The 23,466-nt window shown below is 46.0% G+C and overlaps 6 protein-coding genes across 6 annotated transcripts; 3 read left to right on the top strand and 3 right to left on the bottom strand.

Moving 5' to 3' along the window:
• The first annotated feature begins 902 nt into the window (after window positions 1–902).
• F5147DRAFT_29287 (uncharacterized protein) lies at window positions 903–2,920 on the top strand. The gene is made up of 6 exons (XM_041429067.1): window positions 903–1,111; window positions 1,166–1,587; window positions 1,645–1,864; window positions 1,919–2,391; window positions 2,447–2,720; window positions 2,779–2,920. Exons 1-6 carry the CDS (start codon window positions 941–943, stop codon window positions 2,830–2,832), a joined length of 1,614 nt encoding a protein of 537 aa, XP_041286118.1. The 5' UTR covers window positions 903–940; the 3' UTR covers window positions 2,833–2,920.
• A 641-nt stretch (window positions 2,921–3,561) lies between these two features.
• Window positions 3,562–4,316, bottom strand: F5147DRAFT_725101 (uncharacterized protein). Its single transcript, XM_041439100.1, has 4 exons — window positions 4,132–4,316; window positions 4,018–4,079; window positions 3,737–3,958; window positions 3,562–3,680 (listed from the first exon to the last, which is right to left on the bottom strand). Exons 1-3 carry the CDS (start codon window positions 4,142–4,144, stop codon window positions 3,797–3,799), a joined length of 237 nt encoding a protein of 78 aa, XP_041286117.1. The 5' UTR covers window positions 4,145–4,316; the 3' UTR covers window positions 3,562–3,680; window positions 3,737–3,796.
• A 1,556-nt stretch (window positions 4,317–5,872) lies between these two features.
• Window positions 5,873–6,895, top strand: F5147DRAFT_787403 (uncharacterized protein; the record flags this gene model as incomplete). The annotated part of the gene is made up of 4 exons (XM_041442962.1): window positions 5,873–5,933; window positions 6,012–6,066; window positions 6,118–6,593; window positions 6,636–6,895. The coding sequence occupies 4 exons, from the start codon at window positions 5,873–5,875 to the stop codon at window positions 6,893–6,895; spliced, it is 852 nt and encodes a 283-aa protein (XP_041286116.1).
• A 165-nt stretch (window positions 6,896–7,060) lies between these two features.
• Window positions 7,061–10,463, bottom strand: F5147DRAFT_748270 (uncharacterized protein; the record flags this gene model as incomplete). Its single annotated transcript, XM_041440048.1, has 10 exons — window positions 7,061–7,731; window positions 7,975–8,404; window positions 8,458–8,554; window positions 8,610–8,785; window positions 8,844–8,973; window positions 9,025–9,253; window positions 9,304–9,409; window positions 9,457–9,504; window positions 9,558–10,078; window positions 10,319–10,463. 10 exons carry the CDS (start codon window positions 10,461–10,463, stop codon window positions 7,061–7,063), a joined length of 2,553 nt encoding a protein of 850 aa, XP_041286115.1.
• A 112-nt stretch (window positions 10,464–10,575) lies between these two features.
• Window positions 10,576–13,354, top strand: F5147DRAFT_787397 (uncharacterized protein). The gene is made up of 9 exons (XM_041442961.1): window positions 10,576–10,966; window positions 11,017–11,182; window positions 11,326–11,575; window positions 11,622–11,702; window positions 11,760–12,038; window positions 12,088–12,255; window positions 12,293–12,466; window positions 12,526–12,909; window positions 12,967–13,354. The coding sequence occupies exons 1-9, from the start codon at window positions 10,648–10,650 to the stop codon at window positions 13,306–13,308; spliced, it is 2,163 nt and encodes a 720-aa protein (XP_041286114.1). The 5' UTR covers window positions 10,576–10,647; the 3' UTR covers window positions 13,309–13,354.
• Window positions 13,355–16,609: 3,255 nt separating this feature from the next.
• F5147DRAFT_780424 (uncharacterized protein) lies at window positions 16,610–17,077 on the bottom strand (the record flags this gene model as incomplete). The annotated part of the gene is made up of 1 exon (XM_041442452.1): window positions 16,610–17,077. The coding sequence occupies one exon, from the start codon at window positions 17,075–17,077 to the stop codon at window positions 16,610–16,612; it is 468 nt and encodes a 155-aa protein (XP_041286113.1).
• Between the last annotated feature and the right edge of the window lie 6,389 nt (window positions 17,078–23,466).

Below are 23,466 nucleotides of genomic sequence, written 5' to 3'. Positions count from 1 at the left end.
GACATTTGGGTGAATGTGTCTATGACTGCACTCTTGAACACAACCATACCATGGGGCTGGCAACATGCGGACCTTGGACCGCATGCTTACGGCTATCCACAGATGAAGCGGGGTGCTCGACGGGCCTCGTGTCACAACTACGAAGACGATTTCGGGTACTTCTGTGAACCCAGTGGCAAAATCACATCCTATGTGCCATGTCGATGTCACAAGGGCAGTATGACGGTCGACTCCGGAAATGACTTCGTTTGCGAATGGGCGTTGCTCAACTCCGCAGTGCTCGAGTAAGACAGCTCTTCCTCATTGCCGAGTCCGAGTGCTGTAGCGTAGCGTGCTGCGCCAACAATACATCCAGACTTCACGATATCGATGTGGCATGGAGTTTTGTTCGTCAGTATAAATAAGCTTATCTCACTGTGCGATGGTATCGGTTAAATTTCGTTAGTAGAGCGACAGGGTTCTTGAAGGGCGCTAGGTACTCACTAGGGTCGCATCTCTCATGCAGATAGTAAAATCACATTTGTAGATGCCGCCGAAACATCCGATCGGCGACTACCATGACCTTGAGCTGCGCAACCCCATCAAGATTGACGGTCCTAGCCATCGAGAGAGACAACTGCGACTACTGAATCCAGAGGCTCAAAGTCATGAATTGTAGTTTTCCGAGAATCAATGCTCGATCTATTATTTGTTGCGTGCGACGTCGTTACTCACAATCGTCTTCAGAGAAACGGATAAGTTCGATCGTAGTTGGTCTACTCTGGACAGACCAGTAAGAAGGAAAACGGTCCGGACCATCCTTGGATTATTACATCGTGGTTCAAAGTTGAATTGAAAAGCACGTGCGCCACAAGTCCAAAGCTAATCAAAGTCCAATTGCAGCCGCGTCATTTCAACGATTAGCACCCACCAACTTAAGCGCCTACGCACAGCAGCTACTATGATTGCACCAAAGCTTGATAAAAGGCAGACTACAGCAGTGGCCAGCCTGCCCGCTGTAAAAGCAGACATGAAGGATCCTGAAACGCTTACTTTTATCCTGTTACCCTCCGAGTTACTGGTGGAAATCCTTCGTCATTTAGACGGTCGCTCTATCTTGCGGTGTTCCTCTGTACGTATGCCATACTGCTCTTTTGTCCTGGACTTGAACTTGACTAATTTCCAGGTCTGCCGCCAATTGAATAGGGTGATTGATTCCTCTGCAGAGCTTCAGTATCATATTGAGCTTGCTCTTGATTGCATGCTTGATGGCCCTCCGAGCACTGTCACTGTTTTAGAGCGTCTGGAACAACTGCGGACCCTTCGTCGTGCCTGGACCTTGTTCGAGTGGAAGAAAGAAGTTCGGGTGCCCATGCCTGGTTTCTGCCACGCATACGAGCTTGTAGGAGGTGTATTTGCGAAGACGTCCTCTTCGGGAAGCATTCATCACAACCAGTCCGGTTCACGAAAATTCGTTTCCTCCTGGCTACCATCCTCGTCAGATACTGGATACACGCTGGCTCGGGACGACATAGGCATTTCAACGAGAGACTTCGCCATTGATCCATCGCAAGATCTCATCGCTTTTGTTCAATCTGATGACGACTTGTGCGTCTTTGTTGTCTTTCGCTCTTCGTCGCACGGATGACTGATTGTTGGATGTAGCGTGAACAATTCTAATTACACGGCGGTCCATATACGCACTATCTCCTCCAATGCCAAGCATCCCGAAGCATCATCTCCCATTCTTCGTACCCTCACCCCGTCAATAATGACGAGTGCATTCATACAAATCGTGGATGATGTGATTGGGATGATGTTTTGGATGGAGCTCGACAATCCTCGCATCACAATCTGGAATTGGAAGACAGGTCAAATACTTGTCGTAAGTGCCTGTCTATGAACACCGAATAACTTATAGTCAACACTGGCTTTGCAGGATCGCGACGGGGACGACTTGCCCACTCATATCAACGACTTTTGCTTCATTTCGAACCGTGCATACATGATCACGCGCGGGATAGACGGGGGTTCGATCCAAGTTTTCACATTTGGAGAAAATGAAATCATCCATGTCGCGACCCTATCGCTGCCTCTCCTGAAGTCCCGCCATTTCGTGCACTGCGCGATTCATACAGGTCCCTTTGTGGCAAGGTGTCTTCCAAACACGCCTTTTTGGACCAATCAGGAGGAGCGGATGTATGTTTTATCCGTGGATTATATCCAGATGGACCCGCATATCCCTCGCGCTAGGCCCAAATTTTTTCTCTTTTTCAAGAATAGCACTCCTCTCAGATATATACGGAAATACCGTGAACAAGGAGAAACAAGCCCCTTCGAGGTGCCTTGGGAGGAGTGGGGCCCCCACGAAAGCCGCATGCTCCATCATCAAGTCCCATATCAGTGGCTAAGGTAAGAAGGAGTTGAAATATTCCTGTCCCGACCTACGCTGATCAGCCTTGAGTAGATACGTTCATGGCTATCGAGTAGTCTTTCCGCTACTATCCAGCAGCATGCAAGTGATGGACTTCAATGTACGCAAAACCAAACGGCATGTCTTCCCTCCGCAGCCGGACTCCAAAGCGAGTGTTGAGGTCATTGATTACCCCACGATCATATTTTCGGACTGCCTTTTCCCGGGCCCTATTGAGACAAATTTGCCCTATCGGGTTTGTCAAAGGGATGAGCTTGAAGGGTTTTCGGGCGTGATGATCGATGAGCAAAGATTGGTCGGTTTGAAAGTAAGCTATTGTTGTACTGAAGAGTGCGTAGCCTCATGCTGATTGTCTTATTTTTCAGAGCCCCTCGTTTGCTGATGGCGATATGAAAGATCTGCATGTTTTCGCGTTTTGACTGCTGTTGAACGTTGTACACTGCTGTTTTGTTGCTGCTCACCAGATAAGTGTTATTCATAAATATGGATTACTAGGAAAGACTGTACAAGTATGGAATGATCGCTCGATAAGTGAAATATTATGAGTCTCTCGCACAATGGAGTTCCCTTGCATGGTACGAAATCGAATGTCTGGTCAGCGGTGACAGCAACTGTAGAACGCGACTGGGGCTCTCCCGCAAGCTACTAGTACAATTCTGGCACTACGCACTATGTTGCGGTGCCTGTGGCTGGACAACGGTTCCGCCAATAGGACCATCCCAGAGGATTTACCATGATACAGCATGATGGCGTCTGAGTCACGCACTGTGGAAAGGAAAACCCATGAATTTAAGTAGGAGAAAACGTTGAAAGTCAATAGAGAGAGCCACTGAAACCAATGAGGTAGCGCAATGAATCGACGGCCATTGAATCCCCCGAAAAGACAATGGACATCAGTGGTGGAATCACTGATTGTTGTCGACATGGCCACTGAATTCAATGCGGCAAATCACTGACTTTTGATGGTGCGGCCACTCACTGCAGAAACGAGAAGATAGTCCTACCCTATTCCGAGATAGATAATTTGTATAAACGTACCCAAACCCGCGTCAACTAGTAAACCCCACCCAAAATCGATGTGCTGCAAATTTTGAGAGATCCTGGGAAGGCCATAAATGTAAGCGGACCATTTTCCGACTTTGCCCCAACTTTGCCCTATCAACTTTCCCGACCGATGCATACACCTCGCAAATACCTGCTATTCCACGGCTATTCAGCTCTGCAAATCCAAAATCTCGACGTCGGTTTACAGTAGACTTGCAGCGAGGTAAATTTTCGAAATTTTGTCCAAGTCTTCCTTACTTATTTACTACCACCACCCAGCTGAGCGGCCCATCCGGGCAAGATCATTCAAGTCCACTTTCGAATGCAGACGACCACATCCTATATATGATAAGTGCCATTTAGTCGAACTGAACTAATGCTAACTATTGAATTGTCTACTGCTATGTAGGCTATTGACATATCCATGCGACTCAGAGCCTCTCCGAGCTCGGAGCTGCCATCTAGCGCTGCACATGAGTCAGGACTGGCTGCGGAAGATCTGTTGAGTTTTTCTTACAAATTTATCTTCATTCATGTGTTGAATAGCGCATATATTTTAGAAACATGCTGCTAAGAGTCCCCATAAGAAAACGGAGTGCAAGATGTATGCGCAAGGAAGCTGGTAAGCACCTGTCATATCTTGTTGCGCATGCTCTGGGCTCATTTGTGGATGGTTCGACATGACATAGGCACCACTCGGGCGTCTCTGAGTAGTACCTTGGGGGGCGCACATTGTGGAGGGAGAGCAGCGAGGAGGTAGGAAAGCCTGCAGGATGTGGAGGATCTCTAGGTCGGCACCATATGGTACATGCTTCCTGTCTGTATGTACATCATAATCCAATCTGCTTTCGGTTGAAAACCCAACCATAATCTCATGTGCAAATCATTCAAATCAATATTAAAACTGAGGTCTGCTTAACACGCAGGCAACAAACCCGCGTCTGGAAATCTCATTGTTTCGTACTCGGTTTTGCATGTCAAAACTGAACCTTTCTGTATCTGAATTGGTGTGCTTTGCCTCGATTTGCATATTATGCTTTGTGTATATTTACAGGCTATGTTCGTACTCTATGCGGATCCGTTTATTTTCTCGTTTCCGCAGTGACTGATTATTGACGACAAAACCATTGAATTTGATAGGGTATATGTATTTAGCAAAACAATATAGCACCAAGTTATGGGTGGCCACAGGTATACTACGTGGGCACGTAACATTTGACCCAGGATAATTTGCCATTGGCAGGGATTGAACCCAAGACCTCCGACAATGATAGCTGCATCATTGTGACCGCTAGGCCACAGGACCGTTTGTATATATCAACAACAATACAAATATATCCAACCGTCACATGACAAACAAATGCCAACATGTCTACCTTATCCGAGGAAGAAGCGACAATTCCACTAAGTCAGTTTCACTAATGAAATTCATATCTCACACCACTGAGATTCATTGGCTAATCTGTCACATTTTGTTGTTTTCTCCGCATCATTTCATAGGTCACGCCCATTTTTTTTGGTGGTCCATTGAAATTCATGTGTCATGCCATTAAAATTCATTGGCCTAACCGCCAGATTTTATTGTTTTATCTATCATATTTCAAGTCACATATCATTGTTTACACCACTGAGTGCTCACACTGGCAATGAAATCTATGGTATTAGCTGAAACAATGAATACTCTTGCTCGTGGATTCAGTGTTACACACATTGAGGCTCATTGGTTCAGTGCTCGAACCACTGAAATTCATTGTTTCTACTTCCCACAGTGTCATGGTCAGTGCCAAATAAATGAGCAGACACATACGCCATGGGGATGACAAGCATACTAATAGTTCACGGGTAACACCACTCGCCGAATCATATGCTATGGCAACATTTAACGACTGATAAGTGTGATGATGCAGGAGTAAATCACATTGATTTGACGGGACGCTGTGTGACACTAGTACAGTACAGAACAACAAAGTATCATGCAAAGATAAGTAAGCAACAGGAAAGCAAGGGAACAAAAACAACTAGAGATACGGCAAATGGAATAACATAGCGAATCGAGTCTAACTACACACCTATGTGGACAAATACAATCTGCTGCTCTAATGGAATCTTCTTCTTGCGCAACGATTTCACGGCCTTGCATCGCATCAGGAAATCTCGAGTTTACCTTTTCAGCCTTTTAGTACTTAAAATTCACTTTTTTCACTTATTTTCTGCATGCAGAAAGTGGCCGACATGAAATTAAGTTGGAAGACTGAAAAAAGTATAATAAGAGAAAAAGTGCAAATTAGGGCGCCCCAGCTAGTATAAGTAGTAGTAGCACAAAAATATACTAAGTCATGATGCCCGGGCCAAACTTCGAGGTGTCGCACTCATCAGTGCTCTGTTCATGATTATGGGTATGTGGTAGTGTCCGGCATGAAGATCAACGCCAAACTTCGAGGTGTTGCACTCGTCAGCGCTCCGTTCATGATTATGGGTATGTGGTAGTGTCCGGCGTGAAGATCAACGCCAAACTTCGAGGTGTTGCGCTTGTCAGCACTCCATTCATGATTAGGGATCTGCACAGGTACGGGTAACCCGCACGGGTCACGGGTACGGGTACTACTGGGGTACGGGTACGGGTCGGGATTCTAAGACCCGCACTCTTACCCGTACCCCAGCTATACCCGTGCCTTCCATAAACGCGATACTTCCCGCGTGCACGCTACAACCGGCACCACCACCAAGCACTCACCTGCTAACACGCCACCACCACCATCCTCGCGTTCGGCAGCACTCGCTGCACCCCCCATGCCAATTCTTCCGGCACCTGTTCTAACGCCAGTAAGCACATCAATGGACGCCCTCAGCCAGCAACCACCACCACCATTCACACGTTCCTCGATGCCGGCACCACCACCACCATCGCTAGCAGCTCCCTTCCCACAGCAACAACCACCTCCATCCAGGACGCCACCAGCAGCTCCCACCTCGTGCTACCAACCGCCAGCATCGAGCGTCTGCGCCCAGAGCACGCCAGCAAATGCTGGCGTGGCTCGGACACATATGGAGGATACGAGGACGAGGAAAGAAGGGAAAGAGAAGGAAGTGAGAAGGAAAAGAGGAGGAACGAGAGGAGGAAGGAAGGATCTTGTCAGTAAGTCGCCGTCCTGACTCTGCCCCCATTTTCTGCAATGAGGATGCGACGCCCGACACGTCACACTCTCGCGCCACCACACCACCATCTCCCATTTCGACACGCTCACCTTCGACTTTGATTGTACGCGACACACCACCTGCCACGACATCAGCATCTATTTTGACGTGTCCGTCATTCACGCTGTGCCTCCACTCCTCCTTGTGCCATCCACATATGTTCAAGTCACGTCAGCATTCACTGACGTGTGCTGGACATATGTGCTAAGCACTGGCGGTGATACCTATGGTACCCACGGGTAAACCCTGCACGGGTGCGGGTACGGGTCTGAGCTTGTTGTACCCGCTGAAAACCCATACCTGTCAGAGTGGGTATGGGTTTTTGCCGGGTGTGGGTGCGGGTATGGCCTCCAATACCCATGCAGTTCCCTATTCATGATTATGGGTATGTACTGGCAACCGGTGTCACTAATAAGCTATTTCGAACGCGTGATGATCAGCGAATTTGTTCACATAGAACAGTTTGAAGATGTCAAGGACGTGATGGAATTTGATCAATGGTGAGAGCAGCGCTGTACCATAGACTGGAATCAAATGAGCTGCGCGAAAAATAGTGTCAATATGAATCACCGCAAAGTGTGGGGTGCGATTTGCAGAAAAAGCTGGCTTAACCATCCACATGCCAGTGTCAGGATCAGGTGCATCACCAACTCGATCGAACCAGCAGACCACTGCACATGGAACCTGTCTGCCATGTTGTCGAAGGGAGAAGAATGCCATAACACGGGCTACATCCATGCCTCCCATCCCATGAGTGTCTGAGTCGGTAATCGCAAAAACACAATCATTGCGTGCACCTTCGTTTCTCCATGAGGGACATGCACGGATATATTCATGCTTCATGCCCCCAATACCACTAAGGTCACTGGGTGCGTGAAATGTTGATGATGCAGAGTTAAATACTGAAATTCGACCCTGATAGTATGGGGACTCTAAGAGAGTGACTTCAGTAGGGTCGCGAGTATTGTTGGGATGGGAGTGCTTGAAAAGGAACCATTGAACAAGCTCGGCCAGGTTGCAAATGTCAAGCTCGATGCTAAGCTCTGGAATACATTGTGCACACTTCGTCCCTTCTAGTACTCATTCTCAGTATCATAGTATGCGAAATGAAAACTGATGAATGCAGCTATACTTACGTGGTGCCTTGGCGAGTTCTACATGCGCGAGGACTGACATGGGGTCATTGACAACCTCAAAGTCTGCGCCCCCATCATCTTCTCCCAGTCCAGCAGGCAAGATGGCAGGTGGCTCTTGTTGGTCCATATCGTGATGCTCCTCAGTGGGGGGTTGTGCATTCAATGCCGCAATGACAGAAGATAGACAGGTGCCATTAAGCATCCTGCGAGCCCGAAAATCTTGATGTGATGCAGTCAACTTGTCCAGGCGTTGGTTGGTCACAAGCATCTGGCCTAGTGCTTTGTAGTGACTCGATCGTCTCCACGGTTCCTTCATGGCCTTGATGTGCTTGGATTCTGTGATAGAGGAACAAAGTCCATTTGGCGCACCAAAAAGTCGAATGAGAGCGTGGTAATGTTTCATTGAATGTTGTCGGGGGAGTGAGAATGTCAGAATTGTCCCAGAGGACTTGAAGATTTCACGATACTGATGGAATCGAGCAAGTGCATCATCAATTTCTGCAAGTGTCTTCTCTGTGATAATATTACGGCGGACAAGATAACAAAATTCGAGGAAAGCACGAAATGTGCGGACAATTTCGACTGAGACATAGCCTTCGATCGCTGGTAAATACACCTAAATGCTATTAGTCAAAAGTCTCGAATAAAACTAGATAAAAGTTAAAATACCTTTATAAGCGCTTTTGAATCATCTCCGGTCCACTGTTGAAAGTTGCGTCCTTGAGGAAACCTGCGCAGTCCTGAAAATGCAGGAACTGCTGCGATCCTATTTGGGGTATTACTAAATCTCGAATTCACGGTTAATAGGATATGTGACGGACCTTCTATCAATGTCATCCAGAATGACATCAGCCTGCATTTGTCCATGCGTCTGCACGAGATATTTTTCGACCCAGACCACCAAGTGGTCCTTGAAGGCCCCCTTTATTATTTGATGGAGGAGATCTGGCGCGATGAGTTCATGTATATTGGCATGAGGAAAGTCGTTGGTAAATGGCTATACAGATAAATCAATTCTGACTGTCAAGTAGTAAACACAACACTCCCAGACTTACCACGAGTTGGGCGGCAATTCCGAACTCATCCCAAAGCGCCAAATGGTCACACTCTTCGATTAGTGCCTCAGTATATGTTCTTGAGCATTGGAGACTGTCGTCGTCAAGACTCTTGCGATATGAAAGACATCTATCATAGATTTAGAATCAACACAACAAGAAACTGACAAATACTACTTACTTAGCGCACCAATTTTTGACTATACATGCAAGCAACACTTGTTCTTCATAGTCGGCAATATACGGACCAAGTCCATAGATAACACGACGATAATGACCGTCGCCAAAGCGTGCAACCTCAGGCTTCATCATCGCAGGCTTCAAGTTCTTCAGTATGTATGAAAGTGATGAATGAAATAGTTGGCGATGGAAATTGTGGAAATTTGCGGTCTTAGCATGTTGTTTAGTTGCTTTATGGGTTGTGAGGCGAGTGAAGATGTGCGAATGGAGAAAAACTCACTCTTTGGCATGGCTAGAAATCCAATTACAGCAACCACATTACGGTGAGCACGGCGCACATTGTTGCGAACATTTCCGATTGATGCGTACAGTGGGTAATAGTCGTTCTGTCCGGTTGCAACTGATACTGTGTTTTATCGCTGCCAAGAATCACAGGTACAAACATCGAGCCATGAGTGTCTGGATCATCGGAAATTTTGTCCTGTTTAGTTCTTAATTAGACCAACTAGTGCGAAAAGGGAGGGGACAGCTTACCGCTTGATTCCAAGCCCAGTCGCCAGACATAAAGTCTTGCCATTGGCGCTCATCTGTTTCGGTCACGAACTCACGGTAAGGTTGCAGATCCATCTCCAGCGCGTAATCAGGGTTGGCAAGCATATTCCGAACAACATCACGAGGATCGTGGAACCAAACATCGTAGCTGTCTTCCATCCAGGGTGCGGTGTCGTCAACTGCATGCTCCCCAGTGTATTTGACTGAGCACGACTGCCATTGCACGTCGCCCAAAGGAGTACTGTCAATGGTCTTGTAGACATTGCAGTGGTCTGTGAATAGCACATTGGTATCAGCACCACCTCGGATTAGCGAAGCTGCCCAGATATCAAGAAGGTGGTCGATCTGCACTGCGGGTGTCTGATTCTTGGTAAAGATATAGTCCGCAAGCTCAAACTCCAACCGATCAGAGTAGGGAGTCCAGTCATCGGGTGCGTTGTCCAACAATGGTGGAGGTGAAGTTCCAGGAGGAAGGAAGTTCCCCTCCGAATCGCATGGACTCGCTTTTGAAATTGATGGTGCATCAGATAGAGAAAATGCGAAAAGCAAAGGAAAATTACCAGTTAAGTTAGGGTGATAGTTTCGATACAAGCGGTCACCAGCACCAAAGAACTCTGCAGGTGGTTGTACAGGACCAGGAGTGGCAGCACGATACTCTTTGTTCAAGTTGGCACCATCATATTCTTCAGGATTAATATCTGCATTGAAAAGAGGCGAAGGGGATCAATTAGACTGAGGCGGACGCGAGGGTGCAGTGCTAGTAAGGACTAAATGGACAGCGTTTGTATGTTGTGTAAGACCAGACTTGTTCTTAAACCAGTGGTTGCATCCTGGTGTGGTGCAAGGAAGGCGAAGGGCATTAAACCCAGGTTTGATGGCATGTGACATGGTGAACTTGAATGGACAGCAGAGCGACCTGAATTATGTGTATTGCGAGCAAGTGTTACAGCGCTGTTTGTCTGAGTTTAGAAAAGCGTGTTTAGGGCACTTACCAAAGTGTTGAACTCTCGTTTTCGGTCTATTTTCCTTCCCTGCATCTGAGCTGTCTGCCACTGCTTCTATTCTGCCTGCTATGGTTTCTACTCACGATTCGAATAAAGGAAAGCACCCTGGCAATATTCTGAAAACGGCTACAAAGAAAAGGCGTACTGCTAAAGAAATTGCAGAAGACAATCAGCGGAGCAAAGAAGCACAGGAAGCTCAGGAAAAAGCCGCCCAACACGGCATTGATCGTGTTGGAGCAATAGAGGCCTTGATGGACATAGAGCAGGCAGCAGCAGTATCGAACGTGGTGCCCATAAAGCCAAAGCCTCATGCGAAGGCAGTCAAAAAGAAGGCTACTAATGATATCCCTTCAGACAGTTGTGTGGCATCAGGAGATGAGACCAGTAGTGAGTCTAAAGGTCACTTACCTCAATAGGCACCACTAATGACGATACAGATATAGCAGGGGATGAGGCTGAGCCAAAGCCAAAGGGGAAGGGGAAGAAAGTAAAGAATATGCTGTTGTGTGAGGCTGTTAGTGCTGCGAGGATGAAAAAGCAGATTAAGGATCAGCCGAGATCTGTCGATGACAATTGTGCACATGACCAGAAAGGAAACTTAGTGTCAGTGACATTTCTATCTCACACCATCATGCTGATACTCACCGAGTCAACACTTTACTTTCTAAACCTGACGTCAAAATTCAGAAGCAAGAAATCCAGCCTGGCTGGGCAGGTCAATTACTGGCGTGATAAAGTTGAACCAGACTCGAAGCAGCAATCCTCACAAGCACCCTCTGTCCTGAGTGGGACAACTCGAAGTGTTCCGACCTCCAAGCTGTCCTCCGCAACTGCAGCAACTACTTTTCCAGTGCAACAGAACCCCCGCCTACCCCAACAAAGACTTCTGTGTTCACTGACAATGCTGATGCCTCAGACGATGACCAGAGCGACAGCGATTCTGAAGAGCGCGCAGCCGCTATTGTAAGCAAAGGAAAAGGAAAAGCTGGCATGAAGGTAAGTTGCAGCTGATGATGAAACACATGCTTACCATCTATTTCAGACGGTTGTTGAAATCGAGGGCAGCTCTGACTCCGAGGAGCATGCAGCTGCTATCACAGGAAGTCAGAGAGTCGCTGTGAAGGTAAGTCGCAGCTACTTATGATTGACAAGATCCGTACTTACAGTTGGAATTGACAAGGAGCCTCAGGCTAGTAGCGACGATTCAGACATGCCACTGGCTGGCACTCCCTTTGCTGATTTGCCTTACAGCAAACAATTGGAAATTGTCAGCTATGCATTAGAGCAACCTACACCACGTACCATCGGCAAGAGGAAGATTGAAGAGGTGATGGTTGAGTCAGATGAGGATGGAGATGAGGACGGCTTGGAAGTTGAGTTTTATGATGGGGATGATAGCATCATGGAAGCCTTCAATGAGATCGAAGCTGCTCCCAAGTTGGTTCGCACCACAGCAATGGTAAGTGACTTCTTGATTTGGCAAAATATTTACCCTGACAACCATGCAGATGAGTGTGACGGCTTCTGAGAAACCGAGGGCACTGCCTGGCCCTCGAGCCAAGAAGATTAAATCGGAGACAGCTTCCCAACCCTCAATCACACTAACGCCAGCTGTTCCCGCCGTGTCAGAGTCAATGCTGGCGGACATGGCAACTGAAGCCCAAAACAGGAAACCAGTGGCGCAACACGGACCTCCCACTGATCATGTTGGAGAATGGCGCATGGCACAGGCAATTCATTCCGACTGTTCTCCTTTGGGCAGGTAGCCAGCCCAATTTTTGGACGATCGAGGCCCCCGATTTGCTGTGTGCACTGCAGGCTATATTTGCTACGATGTACCCAGGAGTAGAGCACAAGGTCCAACTCAAGGGCCCCATCATGGGTGTGGTGAGTGTTGTCCTTTATACATATATTTGCCGCCTTGACCATTATTTAAACTTCAATAGGCCACCCAGCGCTTATGTATGTGGCGGAACAACTTTGGTTCCACCGCGATCGCGCTTGTTTCTAATTTTTTGTCATCCATGAATGAAAATCATGACGATGACGAGCAAGCGGACAATGATAGTATCGATGTCAATGCAGACTTGGACGCCCAGGAGAAAGCCATGGTACATGTGGCACACTCCCTTCTCAAAGAATATGCCTTTCTGTTCGCAGACCCCGATACCTGCCAGACCTCCGAGATTTACCGCTCCATGTTCATGTTGCAAATGATCGCAACAGTCCATCTTAACACATTCATCAGCTTTGTTGATGTGCCAGCACTTAACACAAGCGCTCTGCCTTCAATGCAGATGGAGGGGGTAATTGCTGCTTGCGCTGTTGCTGTACTGAGTCCTATCCTTAAACTCACTTGAAAACAGGCTAATTATTAATTTTAAAAGCTCGAACGTGCTTTTAAGTTAGTCGCAGATAAGGAAAAGAAGGGCACGGCTCTCAAAACCCCCCTCAGACTCAACAAAGCTACTGGTAAGGAAAGCAGCGCTCAGCTAGCCTTTTCTGAGTCGAACTGGGGAACATTCACTCGAGACTATTACCTGTCCCTTCTGAGGCGCGGCCCGAAATATACAGTGGACATGATTATTATGGCACACCCATTTGTGAAAGATTCAAGCTCAGATGGTAGTAGCATCAAAGGCTCGAATGTTGAGGAAGGTGTCGCAGCCAAGGGGGAGCGGGCAATGCTCTGTGAGTGTTTTTTCCTTGTTCCGTGCTCCAGTGACTGATGTAGTACTACTACTTTGACAGAATGTCTCCAGCATTTTTTTCTTTGCATATTCTCGCACATTTTCACACTCCAAGCCGCGTCTATGGCATACTACTATATCATACTAATGCACCATCCGCGTAAATCCTCTCCGTCACAAGCTACTAACTCGACTCACTTCCTTTTTCATCTTTTTCATACTTTTTATGAGCACGGTGATACAACTTTTAGTCTACTTTTTTAAGCAGCTCTCAGAAATAAGTGGAGAATAAGTGACGTTTAAGTAGAGCGATCTACTTAAAAAAGTAACTTTTACTTTTTTCCACTTCCCTACTATTTGGTGTGAAAAGTTGGATATAAGTGATTAAAAGTTAAACTCGAGATTTCCTGATGTCAGTGAATTGATGACTCCTTGATATGGTGGCCGTGGGAACTACAGAAGGCTAGAATTCTGCCCCTACTAAATATCATCATTTATACCGTAAAAGATTTGAGTCGTACCTACATTGCCATCGATCACAACGAATCCAGAGTAACATGAGCACTCCATGACAAAGTTGTGATGTTCCTCCACCACAGCATTTTTATAATATAAAAATATATAATAAAAAAATATAAATAAAAAAAATATAATTAATATTAAATTCATTTCCAGCTCCGATGCAGGTTAATTGCGTACTTGTACCAATTATTTTGAACATTGTCATTTTGCTTCATTTATGTTTTAAATCACAACCTTATCTAATACATTCTGGTGGTAAGTACCTTTGGCACCAGCCGGCATGTGGCTAATTCCCTGCGATTTCATAACAAATCCGTCCCATGGCACCGTGAAAACCAGCAGGGGACAACCGGTATTTCATTCAATGCTTTCTGATGTTTCTCACTATTCAATTTTCGTGTTTAGAATTGAAAGCGCATGTGATGTCATCCAAGGGAAGTACCCTTTGGCACCAGCTGGCATGTGTCTAATTCCCTGCGATTTCATAACAAACCTGTCCCATGGTGCCGTGAAAACCAGCAGGGGACAACCGGTACTTCACTCAATACTTTATATGTTATCAGGAGATTCCAGGTTAATCTTGTGACTTTGACATTATGATGCAGGACTTCACTTTGACAGTTTCCTCTCATGTATTGTTATTTTGGGCTGTGCCCTGTGTATATTTTTTTATCGAACGATGGAGTAATCAATTGCTTGCAATGCTGCGAGACTCGCAATTAGTTGTTTGCCAATTGAAGGTGATCATGACGTGTTCATTGGAGATAATCATGGAATATCCGGACACCAACCTTGATTTTCAGTCGCCGCATTCTACCAGCAGTCCATCTGAGTAATATTCATCATTGGCACAGAGCGACGAGTTCCGGGGACTAACCATGAAAATGTGGTTGGCGCTCGTCAGCTATTGTTTGAAGTAATGTTCAGGAGATTCAAGAGGCAGGTGACTTGCGCTTATGTTCAGACCGACGCCACCTGCTTTCAAGCTGACAATGAGAACCTTAGGCTTCTGCTCGTTCTGCTTGAATTCTGCTATGGCAGCATTGCGCTTCTTGAGCCATCAAAACAGTACCACAACAGGCGTTCACGGTCCAGTGCCACAGAGATAAGCGAAAGGAAGGACGTAAACTGCGAGAAGACGACAGCACGGAAGTATGGGTCTTGATCTCGAAGTCGTCCTGGAACCAACTCAGCTCAGAGTGGGATGGACTATGCAACAGAACACCTACTAAGGTTTTGTACCAGCACATCCAGTTTCGTGGATGATCTAAATTCATTTTGGCGCAGGAAGACTTCTGACGTCGACGTTCCTTCTTTTTCGTCCCTGTGGACTCCTCACAAGTAACGCCTGCTTACCCATGTCTGAACGGTGGAGTTCTTGTTAGCAAGGAAGCACAAGTTGAGATTGATGTAAATGCCTGGATAAGGATTAGCTAAAAATTGCTTCGAAGGAACCGCTCAAGCTCACCGGACTTTGAGAGCATCGCAAAGCTCGGGAACACCAGCTACCGCGCTATCAAATAGACAATAGGATTCGGACATAACTAGGACAGGCTGAAGCATCACACTGCTTGGAAAGCATAGTTCTCGTTGTCCGAGGGATAAGTACGTGACGTTGCGGTTGAATTTCGAAACATTAGTAGCGCATGATTTGGATATAACTCACCGCTTCTCTTATTATGTAGTACTACAACCGCCCGGTCTTTCTCTACGAGATAACGATGAGGGCATCATCAACCTCCATGAAGTCCCCCTTGTTCACGTCGCCAATGTCTACATCTTTCTGGGGCGGAGAAAATTAGAACAAATGAAAAGGACAAAAAGATATAAGAACGTACAATCTTTTGTTCACCTCCATTGTCATCGACATCCATAGAATAACTTTCCTCGTAAATTGTATCTTCCTGCAATGATAAAAATTAGAGTGAATTAAAACTAACCAGATGAGTGATCGCCTGCCTGGGCTTCATCGTTGTCAATCGAAACATTGTCTTCCCATGCTTTGTCGATGTCCATCGGATAGTTGTCTTCAAGTACATCAATTTGAACTCCCTGCAGTCACGAATATCAGAATGAACCATTTTCGACTTGATCAATGTCCATAGTGTTATTTTCTGAGTTCATCTTGATATTCATCGCGTGTGCTTGTGTGATTGACTATGTGATGGTGAACTAGCAGGTTGTGTGATATATAAGTGTCACAGTCACTTCATTTGATTGTGGCAAAAGCCGGCAATACCCTTGAAGTTCTCGTGCTCGTCCATGATGGTAAAAACATAAGACTTATGATTAAAGCTGTCGATTGCGGAGACGTTCCGACTACCCTGTGCTTCCCTCGGTTATAATCCGCTCTCAGATAGAACACGCGAGGAACAGCCTAAAACAGATTTAGATCCCGAAAAAAAACTGATGGAGCACCTGTTGTTCCCACGTACCTGATCTAATTAGATGTGACAGCTGGGTGTGATGGCATATCTAAGTCGATATGTTTCTGCCTCTTCCCGCCCAAATGAATAATTAGTCAATAAAGGAGGGTCTTTAGAACTGTAGAAGGTGCTGGGTAGGGTAGGTACGTATGAGGGCCTTGGCTATATCCCTCTCCGAGTGCCTGGGTGCCATATTTGGAACTACAGCTATTATTATCACTGGCGGCTGTCCTAAATAGGCCACATCATCACAAACCTTCGTGCTCGCTGTGCACGACAACGAGCTCATGTATCTCGACAGCGGACACACTTCACAATGGCGGACCTTTTTGTATATGCAGCAGCAAGTGTATACGGTAAGTTTTGAGCATATTGTCAGTGTTGAAAAGTAATTAAACATCAAAGGTAACCTGGAGAATGTCCTCAAGAATGTGCGACTGCTCTTCCCCATCAACTTCCGCACCCTCCTCGTCATCCAGATCCGCTATACCATCTTCCACGTTTTCTGTAATGACAGGAACCACTGGGACCAGCAGACGAGCAGGGATACACACAGCAGGTGCACTGCCACTTGCCCCAGGTGATTCTCCGCTGCTGACCCCAGGTGACAGTGATCCTGTAAAGCCATGTAACTTGCTTATGCTGACTAGACGGCGAAAATGATGTTCAGTGAAGTGAGCGAAATTGTTATGATGGACGCCAACTTGATATGCAAGTGCAGGATGGATGGTTTGGAGTTGTTTTTCACACTCGCGCAGGTATAGGTCCTCATCTCGAAGGTACATGACCATTCTCTTGATCTCTATATCGAGTCGCTGAAGCTCTTCTCGTGCGCATTGCATCTTGAAGTACGTATCCATGGCCAAACGACCGGTGGGGGTGGCCCAGGCATGTTGAGACACATCTTGATGGGCATCTCAAAGGAGATCAAAGTCGGAGAGGAATGCATATTCAACGACCTCGTCCCAGGAAAGAGATGGACGAGGTGGTGAAAGGGCACATGCTGCAGTGTTATAGCGGTCAAGGGCCGTCTGAATAGCTGCAGAGCGAGCCTGCAAAGCTCTCCCAATGTGTTTTCGTAGTTTGTAGCCTAGATTAATGGTAAACGCTAAGCTCACACCAATGCCAATGTTTGTGACTTACCTGTCCCCGCACGGTTCATCTTCGATAGCTCAAAGATACGAGCAACTACTAAACCTTCCAAAGAGTCCAGGGCCCGCTGAAACTTCCGATTTGCTACAAGGCGACCTGCATCCTTCCATTCAAGATCATCTGACGTCCATCGACGAGTCACCCCAAGCTTCACTTCAAGCTCTTGGATGACTTTGAGATCTTTTTCATAGTTCTCGATGGCATGCCGACATGCAGTTTCGATTCAGATAGTCATAGTGATATCACGTGATCCAAATGATACACTGGATGGTGTGGATATGCTCCATGGCGCACTGGCAACATCCAGGTCTTTCCTATTTGTTTTTTGAGTGTTTTGGTTTTGAGAACAAAACTACTACTTACTTGCTTGCAGTCATGTTGACAAGCTTCTGCCAGTATTCCATTTGCAATGTTTCGTGCTTTGGTTCCTGGTGCAATGACATTAGATAAGCACGTTCCTTGACCAGCCAGTTTTCGAAGACACTATTATTGGTGATGCCAAGCTCACACATGAGTTGTGGCAGCGTTGACTGTCCATTGCATAGAATACCAAGGGCCTGTTTATAATTGTTATATAGGAACGTAGCTACAAACATGTCAGTTCACGCTCATAATAAGTATGAATTGCTACGTACAAAGATTGGCGTATACTTCGAAGTCATCAGTATGCTGAAAATAATTTGTAATAGCTTGGCGTCAGTGAAAAATACTCGAATAACAAACCAAAGATGTGAGTGCGTTTGATTTTGAGAATGTTTGTTCGCAGCCCTCGAGATCTTCAAGTCCTAGACCTTTGACATATGTAGTTAGATGATCGAGTTGACACAAGCGTTTGTGGGCATGTCCGTTGTAGCACTCGGATCGGCGTTGGGCTCGTATCCTGCCAAACTCATAGGTATTCCACATACACATTCCTCGGCACTCCATTTTACCTTCTGAGAGTTCCGTGTGTTTGTCCGAGTCATCCAAAGGTCGTCCGTCCATTTCCGAGGCTTGTATACAGTTCCGATCCTCCGTACCATGTCCCGTCCGTGTCCATTTGACTTTGCTGGTGCGTTCTTCACTTGGTTATCTGTTATTGATTATGTCTAGGGGCACATATGTCGTCGGCCCGTCGGTTATACACGCCTTGCGTCTTATTACATGCATATCTCTGTAGCAGCTCACCTTGAGTCTTATTACATTTCGGATGTCTTATCTCGCTACTGGTTTCGCCTACGCAGTTTCCGAACTTTCACGCTGTAGATATAATCTGCCTCGCTAGCTACTGGCACCAGACTTCACTTCACTTTCCCTGCTACGAGTCATAGTTAGTAGAGTCACTTTCGGATAGTCGTACTTCGCACAATCGACCTTTTGTTCATTCGGAACGATTGTTTGGCCTGACCGCTGCCATTTCGCATCTCGCTGTCTCAAAGTACTTTCGATAGGCTTTGTTTAGTTATACTTCGCAAGTCTTATACTTCGACACACCGTTGTACTTCTCTCAGAACTTTTGCTGTTCATCGGAAGCTCTTCGGATGCTTCGCGCAACCTCGGACCTTCATTTCTTGACGTCAGGACCATCTTCGGACCACTTTCAGACCTCTTCGGACGCATCCTCGGAACATTGAGCAGTGCTCTTGGTAACATTCCTTTCTCTCATCCTCGATCTTAACAAGATATCCCTTGCTTTATATCAAGGAGCATTTCTATAGGCAGTCTCTTTGGGACGAACATCTTACTCGCACTCTGAGTCTTAAGGTAACACTTTTGTAGCGCCCACATAGAATCTACTCTTTACACTGTGAAAGGCACCAACAAGTGACGTATGGTTGAGCTCCCGCACTGACTGACCCAGCACACTTCGACTGAGAGTAGTCTTGAACCTACAGCCGATATCATAGCCACCACCTAGGTCCTTGCCGAAAACCTCGAGGAGTTTTGATACAACTGCCAAAGGATACTTGGATCTTAAAACAGCATTAGAAAATAGAGAAATCTAAACATGAATGACTCACTGTTCGCCGCTTTGAACCATGTCCACGATAACAAGAGAGAATCCATGGCGACAGATGGCCATGAAAATTCCAGACTTGTCAAATACACCCCACATTCTTCTCGTTTTTTCGTCCTTCATGTTGTTCCAACGGCCAGTGCATGGATTGTCCTAAGGATGAGTTAGTAGGCTGTAGACAAAAAGTGAGGCACCTTACCTTGTCGTCAACTGAGAGCATGTCGACTGAAGAATCACCAGCAAAGGTATTTATGTAGTCCCTCATTAAGTACCGGTCACCACCCACAGATTGTGTAGAAGGTAGCTCGGCAGACTTTGGTAGAGGAATGTTGTTGTCGTCATCGAGATACTCGGTGTTATCCTGCACGACCTTTTTAAGTACTCGCTTGAGCGAGTCGTTGCCGTCCATCGTATAGAGTAGTCGGAATTGTAAAGTGTCTTCATCTTTGAGCATGTAAGTACATGCTGGGCACGCAGTGCATCAGATGCCAGTTAGAATTACTGCGTCCGATGGCTTCGTGGATCAGTGATTTGACATTAGAGAGAATCTGTAAGTACACGTCAAGCGCGATTGAGAATTGGCATGAAAGATATGGGTGAAATTGAACCTAGTAAGGCAGACTTGCATCAATGTACCATGAGGAAGCGGGACTTGAGGTACTTACACCTTGTAGGTCACATAGCATTTTCACATATGCCTGAATAGAGAAGTGTGGGTTGCGCTGGCGTGCAATATGATAAAAATTGAGGGCATGCATCATAACTCCAGTTGATGGGCTGATTGGAGAACACGGGACAACACCTTGCCAAATGAGTGCTGAAGCTATGAAAGAGTCAGTCGATAGAATAGTTAAAGGTAGCCTTTCAGCGTCTAATGCGGCATAACGTGACGGCATCAACACAACTACACCATTAATAGCCTGAGAACCTTACAAAACACATCCACAACCTTGATGACAATCGATCCTGCATTTACGTCGACCGGTGTTCCGAATGTGCCGAATGTGTCTCGATACTGTAAGAAGAACCCCCAACCATCTGAAACACCATTAGCAAGATTCCAGTCCAGGTAGGCGCGCGTTAGTGCTGACATTTGCTGGTCAAAGGCTTCTGTGCGACGCCTGGTCCTGTCACGCCTGGTCCTATAGTCAGCTCGATGACCATGGGTCTGCGAATTTCTGCCGAGTCTTGTTAGCAGTGGTATGCCTAATTTATATAATAAACCCTCACCCTTTCCAGAAGTCACTGATTAATTGCCTGGTGAGTTCATGCAGCTCCCCACCCGCATGGCTAATGTTAACTGACTCTGATCCGTCCAACACACTACTTCCGAAATCGTCGTCACCATTGAACCCATCGAACATGATGTCATCATCATTATGCTCTTGCAGCGCCTCGAGGGCACGTTTTTCCTCCAGCGTCATCGCTTCCAAAGTAAGTTTCATGAGTTCTGGAATCAATGCTACTGATGAAATGTACCTTGAATGCAAGATTTTTTGCAGATGCTTACTTCTGCTGCATGTGCAGCTATTTTTCTCGGACCCAGTACCTCCTGCATTGGACATAGCCCATGGTTCGGATCTCAGTGAGATATGACATGTTGAATCCTCTGTGAAGTGAGTCCTGTTCGATTTTTCGGACGTTTGTTGATATTTCCTTGTGCCATAGGTTTTTCGGAAGTTCTGGGACAATAGACATATGCACATGACTCTTTCATGTTCTCCACTGCAGCGCTGCATCTAAGACATCACTCAGTGCTCGCTCGATCTATCTCAATTTATCGTGTGATGAGCTCCACTAACACCTCAACCAGACAAGGTGCATATTACCCTTACCTTGTTCACTCTGACAACCCTAATCTATCCATACAGCATCAGATAATGGGCATGATCGCAGATACATCAAGATGGTGACTCGAACTTGGACCACACATACTGTGAAGATTCATACTTCCCGAATCATCACCTCTACAAAAACGACCATCGATGCTACTGAAACTGAGACCGTGAAGGAGAGAACTTGAATTGTGGACTCCGCCATTACTCATACCATCTCTGGCCCTGTGAGTACCATTATACATCTGTTGTGGGGATTACTCTCTTACATATACCGGCAGTCCGATCTCCCCATCCTGAATACTGTGATAGAGACCCCAGATGCATCAGCTCCCTCGAGTCCAACCGAATCGACGGTATTCGACGTCACCGGTACTTCACAATCTGACCTTGCAAGCCCAGCTCAGTTAAGCCAGTCAAGCGAGGAACTGTGGGTGCAGCTTGAGGATCTCTCAGAGTATATGAATGTCGTGAATTTGAGTGAGGGAGAGGGCACGTAGAATACAATGTATTGATTATTGATGTAACATGAAGAATGTCAATGACTCGTGCACTCCCAGTGAATTAAAGCTTCAAATCTAAGATCGACATTTTGCAATCATGTTAAATATTGCGCATGATGGTACCAGACACTGATGATGATATGATATGTTTAATGCAGAGACCATATCAAAGTTCGCAGTGTTTGTGCAGTTCGATTCGGCACCGTTTGATAAAGCAGTGACGGAGCCAACGAACATGATGACATTATTGTTATTGTGAATACAATAGCTGCACTCAGACCTCAAGAGGAATGATTATAATCTATGTAAGAGTACTAATGTAATGTATCAGAGTTTGTTTGTGGATGACGCATGTGTAATACTCGTTACAAGTGTTAGGATCATATACTAGATTGAACATTGGACTGTGGATTGTCACGACGTCATTCATGCACAACTGACAATTGCCATATGTAAACTCAATGTAAACTCATGTTCACGCTCATTTGAAACTACAACACACATTCGCGGCTTCGGATCTGCACTGAATTGTCAAGGATGCATGCTTTATTATCACTCTAAGTGGCACAATAAAAAAAGACGAAGAAACTCAAAACCAAGACAAAATACTGATGATTAACATGTGTGCCACAGGCTGTGCCGTGAAAGTACTTTGCACCCAAGAATTTCAATTTACCTAGACGCTATTTAGCAAATTCATGCATTGTATCTTTGCTGTCCTTCAGGTTTGTCGTGAGTGATAACCAGCGTCATTCATGTGTTCTCGAATCACAATAAAATTGCAACAATAATACATGGCACATGAAATGGTATGACTATCACGAAACAGCGAAATCACAAGAAAATCAGAGTGTCTCCAAAAAGTATAAATGGAATGGTAACAGCCTTGCAGTTCCCTTGATTCGAACATGCCCTATGTCGTTGGAGATGACCTCGGGTACGACAAGACAGTGAGTGGAGTAAGTGTCGTCACAGATGACCTTGGATGCGAGTATGAAAGCGGATGGTGAGTGGAGTAAGTGTCGTCACAGATGACCTTGGATGCGAGTATGAAAGTGGATATGAAAAGATGGTGAGCAAATAATGTGGAGGGAAGAATGTAGTTGGGCAAGGCTCACCTTGCTGGAGTAAGTGTCGTCACAGATGACCTTGGATGCGAGCATGAAAGTGGATACGAAAAGACGGTGAGCGAAGAATGCAGAGGGAAGAATGTAGTTGGGCAAGGCTCACCTTGCTGGAGTAAGGGTCATCACAGATGACCTTGGATGTGAGTGTGAAAGCGGATGGTGAGTGGAGTAAGTGTCGTCACAGATGACCTTGGATGTGAGCATGAAAGCAAATATGGAGAAAGTCAGCCTTGAGTCACTGGAGTAGGATGAGAGGAAGGTTAGTATGGAGGAATGAAGGATGGGTAACAAACCAGGTGCAAAACCCCAAAGCCTGCTTGTGGCTGTAAACGGGTCTGAGTATTGTTGTAGGCTGAGTAGACTGAGGTTTGGGAGGGATGAAACTTGGGAGGGTTAACCAGTGACACGCGATGTTGAACATTGAACATGGTGGGATGCGACATGTGATGTCACATAATTGATTGCTACCGTAAATGAAGGCAGAAGCATAGTATTTGTAATCGAAGGCACAAGTATAGTGTTAAAAATAGTATCAACTGAACACGCCTTGCTGTCAGCACATGTTGAAAGTCAAGTTTCCACCAACTTGAGGTTCTCTTCTCTTCCGCCATCTCATGAGTATTCATACCTAGTGCT

Source organism: Suillus discolor, assembly GCF_016758755.1.
Source record: "Suillus discolor strain FC423 chromosome Unknown F5147scaffold_106, whole genome shotgun sequence".
NCBI lineage: Eukaryota > Fungi > Basidiomycota > Agaricomycetes > Boletales > Suillaceae > Suillus > Suillus discolor.
This window is presented reverse-complemented; position numbering and strand designations above follow the sequence as displayed.

What these genes read in the sequence shown, in the direction of transcription:
- F5147DRAFT_29287 (XM_041429067.1), top strand. Translation starts at nt 941, where the DNA reads ATGATTGCACCAAAGCTTGATAAAAGGCAGACTACAGCAGTGGCCAGC. An exon ending in GTTCAATCTGATGACGACTT is followed by an intron (nt 1,588 to 1,644) that starts GTGCGTCTTTGT and finishes TGTTGGATGTAG; the next exon opens with CGTGAACAATTCTAATTACA. An exon ending in AGACAGGTCAAATACTTGTC is followed by an intron (nt 1,865 to 1,918) that starts GTAAGTGCCTGT and finishes CTGGCTTTGCAG; the next exon opens with GATCGCGACGGGGACGACTT.
- F5147DRAFT_725101 (XM_041439100.1), bottom strand. An exon ending in GGACTCTTAGCAGCATGTTT is followed by an intron (nt 3,959 to 4,017) that starts CTAAAATATATG and finishes GAAAAACTCAAC; the next exon opens with AGATCTTCCGCAGCCAGTCC.
- F5147DRAFT_787397 (XM_041442961.1), top strand. Translation starts at nt 10,648, where the DNA reads ATGGTTTCTACTCACGATTCGAATAAAGGAAAGCACCCTGGCAATATT. An exon ending in GACCAGAAAGGAAACTTAGT is followed by an intron (nt 11,183 to 11,325) that starts GTCAGTGACATT and finishes AAGTTGAACCAG; the next exon opens with ACTCGAAGCAGCAATCCTCA. An exon ending in TGGTTCGCACCACAGCAATG is followed by an intron (nt 12,039 to 12,087) that starts GTAAGTGACTTC and finishes ACAACCATGCAG; the next exon opens with ATGAGTGTGACGGCTTCTGA.